This window comes from Nicotiana tabacum, chromosome 8, assembly GCF_000715075.1.
Source record: "Nicotiana tabacum cultivar K326 chromosome 8, ASM71507v2, whole genome shotgun sequence".
NCBI lineage: Eukaryota > Viridiplantae > Streptophyta > Magnoliopsida > Solanales > Solanaceae > Nicotiana > Nicotiana tabacum.
Window position 1 is genome coordinate 162,650,546 of NC_134087.1, and position 19,053 is coordinate 162,669,598.

The following is a 19,053-nucleotide window of genomic DNA, read 5'->3' on the forward strand; positions in this document are numbered from 1 at the left end:
TGAAAATACGGTTTTTCCTTAAGTATTTCAATTGAGTTCTTTTCTTGTTTTATTCTACTTGTGAATTTAGCATGTTGCTAGTCTAGAAAGGCATGTTTAGTTGACTTAATTGCCTATTTGCTTAAATTGCCTGAATTGCATTACGTGAAGCATGTTAGGCTAGAAGTAAATGTTTACTTGGTACGAAATTAGCGTTTAATTTAATATTCTTGTGTTGCTGCTCTGTGTTTTAAATTGGGACTATGGGTTAGATTCCCGGGAGATTCCCCCTGCACATTTACTTTGGGACTACGGGTTAGATTCCCGGGAGATTCCCTTTGGGACTACGGGTTAGATTCCCGGGAGATTCCCCCTGCACATTTACTTTGAGACTACGGGTTAGATTCCCGGGGGATCCCCCGCACATATATTGAGGATACCGAGAGATTCTTGGGATACCAAGAGATCCCTAGTACATATTGAGGATACCAAGAGATCCTCGGGATACCAAGAGATCTCTGGCTTATATTGAGGATACCGAGAGATCCTCGGGATACCAAGAGATCCCTAGTACATGTCGAGGATACTAAGAGATCCTCGGGATACTTAGAGATCCCCGGTTACTTTCCTTATGGTTTGCTTTCATCATTGTTTCCGTTATTGTACTCTTATTATCCTGCATAGATTCTTACTGTAGGTTCTCAATTGCACTACTTATCTTATCCTGACATCTTTATATTTTATATAACCTCAGTAGGGCCCTGACCTTCCTCGTCACTACCCAACCGAGGTTAGGCTTGACACTTACTGAGTACCGTTGTGGTGTACTCACGCCTCTTCTGCGCATGTTTTCATATGCAGATCCAGGCACCTCTACTCAGGCGCACTATCAGTGAAGCAGGAGGACTACGGAGACTTCGAGGTAGATCTGCTGCATCCGCAGACCGACGGGTCTCCCTCTTTATTCTATCTTTAGTACTTAGTTCTCTTTCCTTCCGTTTGTTAGATATTTTGGAGTTTGGAGCCTCACTATACATTTCTGTAGCCTGTGTTTTCCCGTGAGTTTCCGGGTTTTGGGATTGTTTTAGTCTTGAGATATTGAGTCGTATATGCCGAGCGGCATTCAGTACAATTTCCTTTTTAGATAATTAAATATGGTATTCTATTTTTCCGCAATTATTATGTTTCCGCAAGTGTTAGGCTTACCTGGTCACGGAGACTAGGTGCCGTCATGACATGTTCACGGTTGGTGAACTAGGGTCGTGACAAACAACTTCGCTTTCCCCATAATTTAACTCTATACGAATGCAGAGCACCACACGCGAACCCGATGCACTGGTTGCTCACACCTACGAGATTGCGATTGTCCTTACGCGACCGTGAAGAGAAATACTTAAACTTCACTGCTGCCTCACTTACTCTACACGAACGCGTCCTAGCACACGCATTCGCGATGCACAGTCTAATAACTATACACGATCACGTCCTCATATTCGCGAACGCGAAGAACAACCTTAGCTGGTCTCTCAGGTACTCTACGCGATCGCGAGACCTCCCTCGCGAACACGATGAAGGAAATGTCTGCAGCAAAACACCAGAAAATTTTCCAACTCTCAAAGTCCAAAAATGATCCGTTAAGCATCCGAAACTCACCCAAGGACTTCGGGACGTCAACAAACATTCCAACCAATCCTAAAACACCATACGCACTTAGTCGAGCCCTTAAATCATATCAAACAATTCTAAAATTCTGAATCACCTTCCAATTCAAACTTAAAGAACTTGAAACTTCAAATTTCTACAATTGATGCCGAAACCTATCAATTCACGTCCGAATAACCCCAAAAATTGCATATAAGTCATAATCAACATTACAGACCTACTCCAACTTCCGAAATGAGATTCCGATCCCGATATTAAAAAATCCATTACCGGTCAAATCTCCAAAAATCTGACTTTCGCCATTTCAAGCCTAAACAAGCTACAGACCTCCAAAATACAATCTGGATACATCCCTAAGCCTAAAATTACCCAACGGAGCTAACGGAATCGACGGAACTCCATTCTAGAGTCGTCTTCACACAGTTCCGACTATAGTCCAAATTCTAAGACTTAAGCCACTATTTAGGGACTAAGTGTCCCAAAACACTCTAAGAACCAATATAAAACCTCCCGATAAGTCACAATAGCAGAAAATAGATACCGGGGAAGTAGTTAATAGGGGATCAGGGCTATAACTCTCAAAACGACCGACTAGGTCGTTACAAAAAAATAAGATATTAAGTAGTTCGATCTCTTTAATGCAACTTAGAAATTGGATCTTAAACATAAAAACTTGTTCTTCAAATTTTAACAATCTAACACACGATTAGATGCCCAAATCTACTCTAAATGAGCTCAAATTTGAATTAGTACTTTCAAATATCATAAAGAATAAATCATAATTATCAAATTGACAAAACAACAACAAATCTATCACTCATTTTGCAACTAAGAAGAAGAAGAAATCCTAAGCACAACCTATAATGGTGTTTTTCAATTAAGTAGAAGAAGACATAACCAGCTTTTGGATATATGGGACATGGAGAAGAAGAAAGCAACATTGTATAACGACACAACCGTTCGTTTTGAACATTTACATTTCGTTCAGTTGTTTGAAGTCTTAAGTAACTTCATAAGATGTATTATGGCTTGCGTGAATCGTCAGTTTTGGTTTTCAGGTGATGCACGATTGATTTGGAATAATGATTCTCAACTAGGAAGCTTTAAGTTGGACGAGTTGATCAAGTTTGACTTTTATGTATATGAACTCAGATCGGAATTTTGATGGTTCTGTTAGGTCCGGATAGTGATTTTGGACTTGGGTGTATGTCCGAATTTGCATTTGAATATTTCTAGAAGGTTTTGGCACTATTTGGCAAAAGTTGAAAACTAAAGGTTTGGAATGTTCATAAGTTTGATCGGGAGTTGACCTTGATGATATCGGGTTCAGATTGTGGTTTTAGGGATTGGAATAACTTCGTTATGTCATTTGGGACTTATGTGCAAAATTTGAATTCATTTTGAGTTGATTTGATGAGGTTTGCCACGAGTTTTTGAAGTTGAAAGTTCAAAAGTTCTTCTAGTTTGATTTGATGTGCAATTTGTCGGTTCGATGTTGTTATGTGTAATTTGAGGCCTCAAGTAGGTTTGTGTTATATTTTGGGACTCTTTGGTGCATTCAGACGGGGTCCCAAGGGGCTCGAGTGAGTTTCGGACGTGGTTCAGATCATTTTGGATCATTTTGGCTATACTGGTTTGGCTGGAACCTAGTGTGACAGCATCTGTGGATCCTTGGGCCTAGGTGCGAAGTCGCAGAAGAAACACTTATGGCCAGAAGCACAAATTGGAGCTTGGGGCAGGAGTCCGCAAATGCGGTGATTTCATCGCATCTGCGAAGGCGCAGACGTGGTATCTTAGGATCAAAAGTGCAATGGGTGTTGATGCAGAGCATTTCCTCGCACATAAGAATGACCATAGTTGATTTGGGGGCCCATTGGTAGGCCCGATGAGGATGTGTATTTCTATACCGGGTCAGATTTGTTGACTCAGCACTATTAGTGTTGAGGTGTGTGTCATTCGGTTAGAGTTGAGCTTGTTCGTGCTCTGATATGTTCTATGTGTTACTCTTCTATGCTACGATGAGTTATGATCTGTTGGTCATATGCACACATTATATGGTTTTGTTTGGTCCTTGTAGCGGAATTCAAGCGAGATGGCTCTTGGGATGTTAAATGGTTGATTGTACCTTGGTTATGATCTTTCTGAGTTTTGATATATTGTGTTATTCGCTTCTCCATGGTTATGGTCATGCACTTCGTGTACTTGATGTCGAATTGCCTGTGGTTGTTGATTTTGAGCATTATAACTCGGGGTATTTCATGTGGACCGATGTTTAGATTGGGTCATGCATTGCAGGTGGAGTTATGTTGGGATATGATCCTTTGTGTTGATTTCGCGTGTTTTGATTCTCCCTTGTATGATGGATTCATAGCATTGTGCTTGTGGTGGTATCTGTTGAACTTGCGGAATGGTCCTCTCATTTTAGTTATTTTCCATTTTTGAGTACATTTGAATTGTTGTTTCTTGATGCACGAATTGCATGGTTTTATGTTGTATTGGTGTGACATATTAGTAGAATAGTTGTGTTTGATGAGATGAGGTCATTGGACCTAGAAGGGGTGCTATCGGATTTGATTACGATATATTTGAAAGAATAATATCAGAAGTTGGCTTAGAATTTTGCTATGGTTCTTGTCGGACGAGAGAGAACTCCATGACTTGTTGATCCGACGAGTGATTATGAGTTTTATTCGTGTTTCATTCACCATTGGCAGGGTACGAAGGCTTGGAATAAGGTTTTAGTTGATATTAGGTTTGTTACCGATACCAGGTTTGTTTTGAGGAAGCTATTGTGGTCAGAAGTTATTGCTATGAGTATATGAGTTTATGTGGTATATAATGTGATTACATCTTGGGTTATGGTTATAGCTCGGTACAACTTGTTCAGACTTATGCAGTGTTTGGACTTGGGAATTGGGTCTTATAATAAATTTCAGATGTTGAAAATTGGGTTTCAAGGTTTATGGACTAAGGTTGAAGGAAGAATCTTCAGTTATGTTGAGTTGGTGGACTTATATGGATTGGGGTGACGTGGGATCACCCTCGAGTGTGTGCATGATAAGGTTACACCGTGATTTGATGGTTTTGTAACGACTCTTGGCACGTTCGAGGACGAACGCATATTTAATGGGGGAGAATGTAATCAACTGGTCGTTTTGAGCATTTACATTCCGTTCAACTGTTTGAAGTCTTCAGTAGCTTCATACGATGTATTATGACTTGTGTGAATCGACAGTTTTTGTTTTCAGGTGATGTAGGACTGATTTGGAAGAATGATTCTCAACTAGGAAGCTTTAAGTTAGAAGAGCAGACCAAGTTTGACTTTTGTGTATTTGACATCAGATCAGAATTTTGATGGTTCGGTTAGGTCCGGATAGTGATTTTGGACCTGGGTGTATGCCCGAATTTGCATTTGGATGTTTCTACAAGGTTTCGACACTATTTTGCCGAAAGTTGAAAATTTGAAAGTTAGGAATGTTCATAAGTTTGACCGAAAGTTGGCCTTGATGATATCGGATTTGGATTGTGGTTCGGGAATTGGAATAAATTCATTATGTCATTTGGGACTTATGTGCAAAATTTAAATTCATTCCGAGTTGATTTGATGAGGTTCGGCACGAGTTTTGAAAGTTGAAAAGTTCTAAAGTTTTTCAAGTTTGATTTGGTGTGCGATTCATCGCTTCGATATTCTTATGTGTAATTTGAGGCCTTGAATAGGTCCGTGTTATATTTTGGGACTCATTGGTATATTCGGACGGGTCCCGAGGGGCTCGGGTGAGTTTTAGACGTGGTTCAGATCGTTTTGGCTATGCTGGTTTGGTAGGGACCTTATGTGACCGCACCTGCTGAGCCTTGGGCGCAGGTGCAGAGCCGCATAAGCGGCACTTGTAGCGCAAAAACGCAAATTGGAGCTAAGGGAGTCCACAGCTGCAGAGATTTCATCGCATCTGCGAAGGCGCATATGCGGTATCTTAGGCCCAAAAGCAGGACATGCGCTGATGCAGAGCATTTCCTCGCACTTGCGATGTCATAGAAGCGAAATATATTCCGCAGGTGCGAGATGTCTGGGATCTATGATTTGTCGCAGAAGCGGAGGTGTTGTTACAAAACCGTGATCGCAGAAGCGGTATGATGCTGAGTTGGGTCATTTTCGTAAAAGCAAAGGTTGGGGCCGCACATGGGTTCCGCATAAGCGGGAATATTGTCGCAAGTGCGACTTACCTGGGCAGACTCACAATATATCGAGGTTTTGGCTCTTTTTATCATAATTTGAGATTTGGAGCTTAGTTTTGGCAATTTTTGTAGAGGATTTTCATTGTATGGATTGGAGTAAGTATTTTTGACTCGATTTTTATTATATTCCATGATTCCATTTTCGAGTATAGTATTTGATTGATGATTTTAGAAGAGAAATTTAGGATTTTTGTCTAAATTTTTCTAAAGTGAATAATTGAGATTTGAACATCGATTCGGAGTCAGATTTGAGTAAAATTAGTATGATTGGACTCGTAATTGAATGAGTTATCAGAATTTATGGGTTTTTTCGGATTTCCATGTGCGAGCCCGGAGTTGACTTGGGGCTTTTGATTAAAGATTCAACCTTTATCGATTAGATTTGTTCCCTTTGATATTATTTGATGTTTTAGCTGTTTTTGACTAGTTTCGAGCCGTTCAGAGGTTGATTTGCACAGGATGGTATTTCTAGAGTGTTATTTGGCTTGCTCGGTATTTATTTTGACTTGTACGAGGTAAGTAACATTTCTAAACTTGGAATTGAGGGTAATTATCATTTGGAACTATGTTATCTATGATGTGTTGAGGTGACACACATGCTAGGTGACGAGCGTGTGGCGTACACCATGGTAATTATGATTCAAGTTGACTTTTAGACTAGTACCAAACTTGTTCTGCTATCATGTCCTGTTATATCCGTATTTTCCCCTACTTGTTGGTTATTTGAGCTGTGATTCATGTTAGAAATTATGTTTAGGCTATATGCTGATTCGATTGAGAATTAATAAGGCTATTTCTATTATTTTGAGTTATCTGATTTAATTGTAATTATATACTCAGTCATGGTTCTTAATTTTCATATCATATCTTAGTCTTAGCTCTTCATTCATTGTTATATTGTATTTTGTTATTGTTTTCCATATGTGGTGCTATTGGGCTGAGTGATATGAGATTGTGAGCCCTTGAAACTTGAGAGGTTGATGACTGAGGTGGGCCTTAGAGCCGTGTTGAGAGTGTTATTTGGATCGGGATGCACGCCGCAACAGGCCATATTGGCTTTTATTATTATTATTATTATTATTATTATTATTATTATTATTATTATTATTATTATTATTATTATTATTATTATTATTATTATTATTATTATTATTATTATTGTGTACAGGTTAATGTAAGCGACCTGCCTTAGACTTTTGATTAGCGCTTAGGCGGGATCCGCCCTCCGGAGTCTGACATACCAGCAGTGAGCGCAGTCATAGTGATATATATACACGTGCTTTGGTGAGAGGCTTATGGGCCAAACACCCGTACATTGCTGAGTAATTGTGTGTATGGGATGTAGTGGGTATTTGAGACGGACAACGTGAGTACGTTGAGGGTGAGAGTACCTGGGGATATCATCGTAAAATCATTCATTTGACATGTAGGCATTGAGATATATTCCTCATGCTAGATGGTATATGATAGTTGATGACTTGACATGTAGGCACAAAGATGTATTTTTCTCATGCTAATTGGTAACGAAAATTTTTATTTGGTGTTGTGAATTGGGAATACAGTTCTTTTGATAAACTCATGTTTAGTTGATTTTTAGTTGTAATATCTGGACTTGACTATTATACTTGGAAAACATGTCTATTTTTTCGTAAATGTGAACGAGCTAAGCATGATATCTTTTGAGTTGTTACTTTTACTGCCTCCTTTATATTATTATGAATTTATATTGGGTATTGATGTTGGACACTAACCTTCTTCCGAGCTCGTCATTGCTTTTAACCTAAGGTTAAGTTTGTTACTTATTAAGTACATGAGGTCGATTGTACTCATACTATACTTTTACATCCTGCGTGCAAATTTTAGGGCTGATGTTGCTATGTTTGGCGGGAGCTGACATCGAAGAGGATCCTGCTTCCGGTTATAGCTGCCTCTTATTCTTGGTAGCTTTAGATTTGTTAATCTGTTTATGTATATTTTGAACAGATAATGTATTTATTTTGTACCAGCTTTGTAAATTCTTAGTCTTAGAAGCTCATAACTTGTATTACCAATCCTTAGAATTTTATATGTAAAGCTTAGTTAGTTTATTTATTGACTCCTGTTATCCTATTTGAGTTGTGTTGTCTATCATTTGGCTTACCTAGCGGGTTGAGTTCGGTGCCATCACGACTAGCGGGATTTTGAGTCGTGATAGCCTCTATTTAACAGTCATCATCACCAAATAAAGCAAGTCAATCTTCTCCTTATCTCATTCGCTAATTCGGCAGGGTGATGTGGGGTTTGAGGGGGAGAGGTGCTAAGATTAAATGCAATTACGCATAGTAATAGGCATGGCTGTATTGGGTATTTTTGTTTGGGATTACTTTTCATATCGCAAGCGTTCGATAATATTCAGCTAATAAAATTATTTTATACAATGTCATAATTTTGAGAAATTTAGATTCGTCAAATACTTAACCATACTATTTAATATTTTATATAGCAAAATAACTTTTTAACTATTATTAATGTTTTCTTCCGTAGCTACTAATGCAATGCATAGTTCAATTATATTTTAAAAAATTGTATCTAGTAAAAAATCTTCATTAAAATGTGATACGATGGATTAGGGCATAATATAATAATAATAATAGGTGTAATAAACGAAGAAGAGATTAGCACGGAAATAGGGCGTGCAGCAACTAGTGCTGGAAAGTAAGAAGGAAAAAAAAGTAATAATACTAAACCCGGGTTCGAAGTCGAGCTCCATCGGTTTTTCTCTCTCTAAAAACAAAAACGAAAGGCTTCCCTGCTCCGAGGTTGCGACCCTTTCTCTCTCACGCACACACCTACTCACTTACATTACACACTTCACAAATTACACCACCAAAAACAGCACAACTCGCAACACAAAAAGGTAGAGTATAATTTTTAACCCATCCCTAAATCTTAATCCCCCTTATTATTTTTTCAAATTTTCTCACAACGTCACTCCCTCCCTCTTCCTCCCTCCCCCTTTTTTCCTCTCTAGGGTTTCTGATTCTCCCCTTCCCCCCTATGGCTTCTTTTTTCTCTCGTCTTCACAGGTTTCGCGAAGGTTCCACACTAATTCAAATTGCATTGCAACGGCGTCGTTTTTGTTGCGTCGTCCATCAGGACTGCCTAGGGATTGATGGATTCAACGGTAGATATTCAGGCGGAGCTCAGATCGGACGGTGTGGGAGATAAGAGGCCGGCGGCTGATGATGTGGAATTGGAGGATGCACCGGCTCCGAAGAAGGCGAGGGGCAGTATGGTGATAGGGACTATGAAGAAGGTTGCTGAAATGGTGCTTGTACTTGCTTCTATGGGTAAGATACGAGGAGGTAGGGTTCCTACTGCTGCTGAAACGGAGATGATGGCGGTGGCAAGGGAAAAGTTGGCTCATGTATGCCAAACTTTCGCACCCAAGGATGTGTTTCCACGCGATGCTTTTGGTGCTGTCATTGAGGATCTTGGTCTTAATAAACTGAAAGAACAGAGGTTAGGGTTTCGCCCTCCCAAAATGTCCATTGCTGACAAGTTACTGATGGCTAAAAGAAAGGTAGCTCAACTTTTTGTTTCCGTATCCGCTCAAGTCGTATTTACTTTTTCCACTGATAGAATCGAAATGAATGATGTATTTTAGTGTTTTAAACAAGTGTATGTGCATAGCAAGTATATTGAGTACATAAGCGTGCTTGTTGTGTTTAATTAGTGGATTGTTATTGGTATGCTCGTTTGTTAGTTATGATACTTCCGGGAAAAAATGATTGCCCCAATGTTTCTCAAAGAAGGGTGGTGAAGTTGGAGGTTGTGATCTTCTTTCTAAGTGTAGGGGTTGAATAGCATTTTTCAATATACTTATGGTTTGAGCCGTGGAATCAGCCACTGACGCTTGCGTCAATGCAGGATGCCTACTTCATATTCTCATGGGATGCTGCCCTCTCCCCCCCTCCCTTCCACCGCCTTTTTTTTTCTTTTTCTTTTTCTACATATGCTTATGATTTTTCTTGCAGAAATGCAAGGTAAGGCTACGTACAATAGACCATTGTGGTCCGCCCCTTTCTCGGACCCGCGTATAACGGGAGCTTAATGCACTAGGCTGCCCTTTCTTTTTTATGCTTATGATTTAGATATCCCTAATTTAATAGGACATCGGAGATGTATAAATTTGCCTTTTTGAGGGATAGGGATTATATCCGGTGCATGTAGAACTTGATTTTGAAGTTGCAAATTAGATTCACTGTTCTTCAATTGTAAAGTCTTGCAATTTAGGCGATTATAGTTCCAATATAATCGAGTGGAAATTGATTTTATTGGGCTGTGGCTTATATATCTTATTGAGTTCTACTTTATCTTTCCCTTGTGCTTATAGTTGGAAAAAACTGAGGAATTTTCTGTACCCTCTGCCACATATTCATCTCAACGATCTCAAGCTAATACGGCTACAGCAATTGAAAACCGTGGTCCATCACATGTTGCCCGTATGGTTCCTCCCGATAAGCCAAGTCATGTGATAAATCCCTCTGGAAGCTTCCAACCTGCTTCACCTTTGGTTCATGGAACTTCGGCAAGCTCTGGGACTTTACCTTATCAACTGCCTACCAGTGAGGTCAGGCCAGTAATCTCTAGTGGAGTTGTCTCTGGTAATCCTGTAAGGGATTCTTCTCTAGTTGCATTGCCCAGAGTTGAAAGGCCAAATTTCAGAATGGATGGACGACCAAATGGATATTCCCATACATTGCAAGTTCAAGGTAACAAAAATACGTTCCTTTTAACTGTCAAAGGTGCTCAAGGATTTACCCTGGACTTGTATTTTGACTTCCTATATGGGGGATCTCTTATCCAAATTAATCATGGATATATATACAGAGGTAGCTTGTGGTGGTAGTATAATTGCTATACATGGTCATTTCATCCAAAAAGAAAATTGCTACACTTGGTCTCGTAGTTGTACCATGCATCAAACAACTTATAAAAGGGAATTCTATGTGGTTTCTTCATTAAGCATGCTTACTGATTTGCATCCTTCTCATTCTAGAAATTGATTCCAATATTAAAGATTACCATTTGTATATCATCATAGGAGGCGATCTCATTCTACCTTTATTTCATCTACTAATTCTTGTCACTTTTCTTTGTAGTAAGATGCATATAAAGCAATTTAGTATTCTGGTGTTGGTACGAGGACATTAGTGATTCCATCTTGTTCGTTGTTTAAACTTTTTATTCTTACTGTTGATCTGAATCGTCACAAGTATATTGTTTTTTACAGCAACTTCTGGAGATCACTCAGGTGTAAGAACTCCAACCTGGTCGGTGCAACCTGCGTCAGTTCCAGCAGCTAAACGTGGACCAGATAACAGGATAACAGCGCAGACAGCTATTAAAGTTGAAGGAGGAGCTGATGCCAAATCAGGTATGGCGCCCCAAATAACAGCATCTAGGCCATTTATTTCTCAGGCCACAGCCGGAAATCCACCAACTATTCACCCACGTTTACAAGGAACAAGCTTTGTCCAGTCTCCGCCTATGAGCAATGCTCATGCTGAAATTGGCAAGATTGTTCAGAAGTTTCTACAACCCCGGCTCTCGGAGCGGCCTGCCTGGACTCCTCCGTCTCGCGACTATATGAATGAGGCTTTGACTTGCCAAATGTGCAAGTCAACGATAAATGAGGTTGATAATGTACTTGTTTGTGATGCTTGTGAGAAAGGGTATCACTTAAAATGTCTCCAGACGACAAATCAAAAAGGAGTTCCTAGAGGGGAATGGCATTGTGGAAGGTGCTTATCGATGACTAATGGGAAACCGCTGCCTCCTAAATATGGTCGTGTAATGAGGAATATCAATGCCTCTAAAATGTCTACAATTGCATCAGCTGTTCAATCATCACCAGATAAAAAAGCTTCTGGTCCAGATGAGAAGGTCATTCAGCAGAAGATAATAGCAAATGGAAAGGTTCCTTTGAAGAACTCTCCTTCCGTTACTATGGCAAATAACGATAGGAATCTACCATCTGAGCCAAAGATGGAAAATGACAAAGAAATGGGAGGAAATATTATCACGTCAGGTAAAGAAAATATGGAGAATAAAGATTCCTTGAGATCCTGTTCAAATAATCTGACAGTCATTTCCGGTGATAAGTGCCTTGCTACATCTGCTGGTTCATCAGTTGATAGATCTTGTGAAGAGAAAGTGGTCGAATTGAAACCTCAGGCTCCTGTAAAATCTGAGACAGTTTGCCATTCATCTGATTCCTCGCAAGCTCTTAATCACCTGCAAGCTAATGACTATGCAGGGGTGGCAAACACGACTGAGATGCCATCTGAGCAGTATCATGAAACTCAGCCCATGGCCAGTGATGCTAGAGAATACAGCGCTAGAGCAAGTGTAGGTAACAGTTCAAGTGATGAATCTAAAAACATAGAGCAAGCTGTTGGGCAAATAAATCCTGCTGAAACTTCTGTAGCCAACAAGGATGCTGAGTGTGGTAGCTCATCATCTGATCAATTTCAAAATGTTGACTGGATTGGAAACGTTCTTCAAGTTGCAGATGACAAGTATTATTATCACTCTTGCCGTGTTAACGGATTCATATATAATGTTCAGGACTATGCTCTTGTTCGTTTTGAAAATGAGAGATTGATTCCTTCAAAGCTTCTGGTAAGAATTTACTTCATCTGAGTTTGACCTTTCTTTCCATTTAAAAAATTTATGATTTCTTGGTTTTTTGGGTAAGGATGATATCCAGGTAGGGGTAAGGTTTGCGTACACATTACCCTCCCCAGACCCCACTTGTGGGATTATACTGGGTATGTTGTTGTTCTTGGGTAAGGATGATTTACTTGTTCTTTATGTCAGTGTATGCAATATTTTGGCTGATTATCAAGTAAAAACTTTCTTGTATAGGGTCAACGATAACACTGTTTTCTTAACGAAATGTTGAGCATTATTTGTTCCAATGTTATAGCATTTCTGGCGTTATAACCGCTCTGAATTGTACCTCAACTAGGTTCAATGCTGAGAGTATTGCCTGTCATATTCTGATATGACCCATGTAGCTATGTCAGTAGCTTGTGCAGGTTTAGCATTTGCGTGCAAGTTAACATATTTCAACTTTGAAGTCCTACCAATATGCTTATGCAAATAATTCAGGATATCTTTTACTTAATTTCAGTTACTGTGACTCCTCTATTTTGGGATGTTTCAACATGCTTGACCCCTTTCCACTAAATACTAATAGTATACTTTAATAATTTTTAAACAGCCTTTATGAATACAAATTTATTCAACTATTCAATTTTTGTACTTGCTGATCTAATAGTTGCTCTGTCAAACTAACTTTATAACCATTATGTTAATAATCTTCTACGATTGCTAATATAGCATTTAAGTCACATGACATCTAAAAGGCTGTGTCCAGTCAATGCTGTCATATATAATGGAAGGAAGGAGTATAAAGATAGAAACTTTTATTTCTGTCATTGGGTGTGTGCAAATTTGTGCTTTTCCATATTGTTTGCTAACTGCGATGGTTCTGCTAACGCTATTTGCCTAATAAGCTATTATGTAAATTTTCCTGTTAGTCTTTGCGAGCATATCAAATATCGCAACCTCTGCATAATTATGGCCTCGGTAGTCTTGTTACCACATATATACTTTCTCTTGATATGTATCCCCGTGATTCATTTGGAGAAGCCTCGACTTTTTACTTGCAGACTATGTGGGAGGACAAAAAAGCGGGAACAAAGTGGGTCACTGTCAATCAATGTTACTTTGCACGGGAATTACCACAATCTGTAGGCCGCCCGTGCATGGAGAACAATAATGAGGTAAACAACTAATTAAATTTTGTTTTCTCCTTGTGTTTTGGTATACTTACTATGGCAAGGGATGCCATGATTTTTGATTTTTCATGATTGTGTGGTCTTTTGTTGTCATCATCATGCATGTAAATTTTGCTTTAGATAAACGCATATCTGCTTGAACGCATTGATGTGCTGGAGATGCAGTGTACTTGTGCATAGCTCATTTAGGGTTTAAAGCATTAAGGATGAAAATGAAGATGCGTCATCACTAGTAATGTCTGTTGAAGTTATTAGTGTCACCACCCTTTTTTTCAATTTGTGCTTTATCCATTTGGGTGTTGTATTTGTTTTTTTCTGAATATGGAGCTCAAATGAAACCTTGAATGATTCTAATCTATGTGGGAGGTTGCTATGAGTCTCAAATGTTATGAAGGGTTGGCGATGGTGAATGGTGATTGCTGTAGATTTGATTTGTTTAACTCCGATGATACTGATTTTGTACTCTTTTCTGTTAGGCTCTAGATAATTTCCTGTAAGAAGTCAAGTTAGAAACACCCTCCAAAATCCCGTCTGATGACCCCCCCATACCTATATCTATTCAACCTTGCCCTACTGGCCCACAGTCTTCTACCATCTCATCCCATAGCTGTCTGCCATCCCCATACCCCAAGCCCTAATTTTCAACCCCACCCGTCCGTCCATTTCTTTCCTTTTTTTCACGCATTATTTCTTCTCTTCTAATTTGATTATTTATGTATTTTTCCCCTGATCTTCTAAACCCCCCCTCTCTGGCGACCGTCTTTCCAACATCTCTGATACCTCACCTTGTCATCACACTAGTCTCCTTTGTTCCTATGTCCCCAAGCCCTAATTTCTCTTCCCCACGTCCGTCCATCTCTTTCTTATCCTAAAATACATTACTTCTTCTTCCAGTTTATTCTTTTTAAGTTTTTTGATCATATCTTGTTTAATGCTAATAAAAGATTTTAATTTCTTGTTCAAAATTGTCATCTAAATTTTCTGCTGTTTCCTTCTGCACTCATAGCTCTAAATTATCTTTTTTGTTAATTGTACATTTTGGCTTGTCGAACCTGTGTTCTGATATTTTCTTCTGTAATTTACCTGGTGAAATTTTGTAAAATTTGCCTAGGGGTATTTCAACTACAACAACAACAACATACCCAGTAAAAATCCCACTAGTGGGGTCTGGGGTATTTCAGGAATGAAAATCACAATCCATTATGTAAAAATCCCAATTTGATGCATATTCTTTTATACACTTCAATATGACAGGATATGATATCCCCCATAACCTCATCCTGCGTGCCATACGACAACTGGGGAAAAGGGTTCTTTAATCTTGACTTAAACCGATGGAACTTGGGGAGGAGTGATAAATTAGAGAAATAGTGTTGTTTTGAGACTGGAGGGACTATGAAAACATGCAGAAACTGAGAGTTGCTTAGAAGAAATTAAGAGAACTAAGAAAGGGAGAAGAGGGAGAGGAGCATAATAGAGCCTAGACAGGAATCACATGAGAATATTTGCAATATTCTCCCCTCAAGTAGTTTTGGGATAAGCCTTTACTAGGGGAAATTACTTAGTGACCAGGTAGGACTTGAAGGATAAGCTGTCCAGCAACTTTTTCAAAAGATCTCCAACCATTTGTCAACTAATCTTGCTGTCCATGTTTCAATACAATAAAATAAAGCTTGGATTGACCAAAATATGAAGCAATCTAAAGGCAGACACATACATGACTGGACTTGGAAGAAAACTACCCTAAACATTTTCAGGTGTAGAGTCCTCCTAAAAGACAGTATGAACTTATTGAGGTTTATCTTACATCATGTACTCTGTTTGAGAGATTCTAGTGTTCACTGCCGTTCTGTAGCAAGGGGGCCCTTTTTAAATTTGCAAGCAAAAAAGCGTGCTCTTTTTTGGTTGTTTGTTATTGAAAGCATCTTGAGTGATGAGTTGAGACATTTTTTATGGTAAACTAATGGAACAAGATACTGAATCATAAAGATGGTTGCATATGACTACAATTAATTGACTAAAGCTACAAGATTTTGCAGAAAATTTATCACATATAGCTTACCAACCTGCATCTTTGTCTATCCTGCTAACAATATAAATTTAGCATGCAAGAGATAATATATGTTCCATGCTGTAGAATCTTACGTATCACTGCATGTCCTTATACAGGTTTATTTGTCTACTTATATTAGCGTAGTAATGGCTGGCTCGATACAAGGCCCGTGTGAAGTACATCCTCCAAGAAAGTTTACCGAGGAAAGTGAGAGGAGAGCTCGCCTAGCAAAGGGGTCTAATGATGTATCACGACCTCTTTACATATGCAAGTATGTTGAACTTTTTTCATTTGCACTTCTCTTTCTAGCCGTGGAGCAATTTCTAAATGTTTGATATATTTTTGGTTCTTCTGCTTGCTTCAACTTAGATTTGAGACATTTACAATGAGTTGCAATTTTGTTTGAGTTCTGGTGGAGCAAGGAGGAATCTAACTTCGATTGATTGTTTCATTAATTGGTTTTTTAAATATTAATTGCATCTTCTAAGTTGATTAGGGGTGATGTGGTAGCAAACTGTTAGATTGCTGGAATCAATTGTGTTGATAAACTACTACACTTCAATATAAATGAGGTTGCTCTAGTGGAAACAACACTCCATCTCCAAACACGAGGTTGGGAGTTGGAGTTACCAAGGGAGCAAAGTGCAAAAAGGGCCACTTTAAACTTCTGGGCATGGGTTTGCTAGGTGGGGTTTAGCATGTCAAAAGAAAGGAATATATGATACACTTCAGATTTTTTGGATAGAGAATTGATTATATGCAGCAACCTACTTTTTTTAAATAAAATTGATAAGATGCAGACAAATCTATGAGCAGTGGAACCTTGGAGATTCCCTAGTTTCAGATCTCTCATTTGTAATGTTAGTTGACAAAGTCAACTTTTTTATGCAGATGGATTTATGATGAATCAAAAGGGCTATTTCGTGATATCTCTTGTTGATAGAGGTCAGATGATAATTATCTGTTTATTGCAACTGCTGCTTGGCTCGTGGCTTCTATCAGGTACATGAGATATGGCACATCTATTTTTAATTTTTAGCTATCTTTCTTTGTTAATAATGGAAAATATTGGTTCTCTTTCTCGCTTGTTTCACTTCCTTCCCTCCCCCCTACTTTATTCCTGTTGGCGTGTGGGCCAGAGAAAGGTGGGGATTCATGCATTATATCCAAAGAAATCTATCATTGTGGCAAAAATGGGAAACCTCTATAACCCAAAACTTTAAGCACATGATAGACATTATTTTGGAACGCTGTATTATGTTCTACCAGATGTAGAGTCGTGACCTTATTATATACGTAGTTGTTTGCTTTTCACAGTTAATTTATTCAATCTGTTGTTTTTAATTAATGATATTATCATCTTATATCAAACAGTCACTTTTTCAGCTGCATCGGCATACTTTTTTGTTGCCGCTCTTCTTCTTTTTTTTTTTGTGGGGGTGGGGTGGGTAAAATGGTGTCCTTCTCTCCTTTTAAGGATATGCTTCCTCCATCATTTTGGGTGCCCTATTTAGGCTGTACCCTTGTACTAAGCTAAAAGATTTGAAAATCTTTTTCCATTTATTGAGAAGACAAATTTATTATTTTCCCGTATGAAATATGATGAAATGGAAAAAGAAATACAGATTTTTGGAAAAAAAATAAAAATATATATATATATATATATATATATATATATATATATATGAGAGAGAGAGAGAGAGAGAGAGAGAGAGAGAGAGAGAGAGAGAGTTTTATATCTTTCTTAGGGGTTTACAGAAAGATTACTTTGTGGAAGAAGACATACTTTTTGTACAAGTCAAAGTAGTAGGATAATAATGGTAGAATATCATATGTACGCCTTTGGACATTGGTCCCCAAGAAAAGATTATCATTTGCACCTAATTCTCGTGGTTGAAACTTTTCCCTGTGAACTTGCGTCTTGCTCCATTTTACTTGCCAGGTTAACATGTTTCTCCTGTCGGGATTTTCAAGTTCACATTTACATTTGTCATCCCACAAATTCTTTCTTCTGGTTGATTTGAACTGTGAACTTTCAAATCCTAAAGTTTTGTTTAGACTGAAAACTGTATAAGTTGCTAAACCTGTATATTAGGGGTAGGTGGAGGAGCGGCAGAGGAAAGAAGTGAGGAGGAAAACATGAAGAAAGTTTTTTACAGCAACCTAAGATTTTTAACTAATATCTAAGTCATTTAAATTCCACTTTTTCTTACAATATTGCAAATTAGCTCTTCTAGTATTGTTTTATGATTTTAACTTGCATTTAATTCTCTAAATGCAGCTTGTTGCAGCACTGACCCCTTGACATTTGTGGAGGAAGTCTCAGATGGTGTACAATATTTAGCTCTAGGTCCAACCTGTATCATTCTTCCAGTAATTGTGTCCTGACCCTCTAGTTATTTCTATTTTGTTAGATTATAGCAATTTGAAGAGTGAGAAACAAATCCTTTTATATGTTGTAACTGCCATCCCAATAGAACAGTAGGTTAAATATCATTCATCCAGCAAAGTATGAAATAAAAATGCCCTTGCTTTCGACATTCCATTTTACATTCATAGTTCTCAAATCACTCCTGTCCCCGCCATTCCCCTGGATAAGCGCACACACTGTCAAAAGGCTGTCATTAGTAGCGTTGATTGGACATCCAGAATAAGATTCAATATGCTATGTTCCTTCCTAGTTCAGTTTGAAGATTTATCATCAATTTAATATTCACTTCTCTTTTAAGTCTAAAGAATGTTATTTGCACTTGTGACATATAATCAAGTGGTGGAGCCTGTTGAATTGAAGGTCAGTGAGTTCTTTGCTGTGAGAACCTCCTGGATTAGAAAAAGAAGTTGATTATGGCTTGTTACAATGATAATTGTAGTTTTAACAGTTTTTCCTTTTAACAGTTATTGAAGGCATGGAAATTATGTTAGGCTATAAGATTTTTGGTTGGAGAAAGTCCTTTGTACATATCCCAGCACTTGCTTAGTGCTGCAAGTAATTTTGATTCTTCTTTCTAGATGATATTGACTTGCACTTGCAGAAGAAAAAAAAGGTTAAGATTCTTTTGAAAAGCTACGGGCCAAATAAAAGAGATATGACTGGAGTTGTGCCACCATGAATTAAGAATTGGAAGGGTTGTGGCCTTTATCTAGCTGGACTATCGATAGAGTAAGCTGAATAGGAATGACAATGGGGCGGGGCGGGGCGGGTTTATACATATGCGGGGCGGGGCAGGTTTATACATATGCAGGAGGGTCGGCAACATCAAAACAAATTCAATTTTT

At 38.5% G+C, this 19,053-nt stretch overlaps 1 protein-coding gene across 1 annotated transcript; it reads left to right on the plus strand.

The window, feature by feature from the left end:
- Positions 1 to 8,614: 8,614 nt before the first annotated feature.
- LOC107775323 (uncharacterized) lies at positions 8,615 to 18,317 on the plus strand. Its single transcript, XM_016595050.2, has 8 exons — positions 8,615 to 8,770; positions 8,940 to 9,436; positions 10,250 to 10,628; positions 11,150 to 12,540; positions 13,596 to 13,709; positions 15,894 to 16,048; positions 16,669 to 16,779; positions 18,059 to 18,317. Exons 2-7 carry the CDS (start codon positions 9,026 to 9,028, stop codon positions 16,715 to 16,717), a joined length of 2,499 nt encoding a protein of 832 aa, XP_016450536.1. The 5' UTR covers positions 8,615 to 8,770; positions 8,940 to 9,025; the 3' UTR covers positions 16,718 to 16,779; positions 18,059 to 18,317.
- The last annotated feature ends 736 nt before the right edge of the window (positions 18,318 to 19,053 follow it).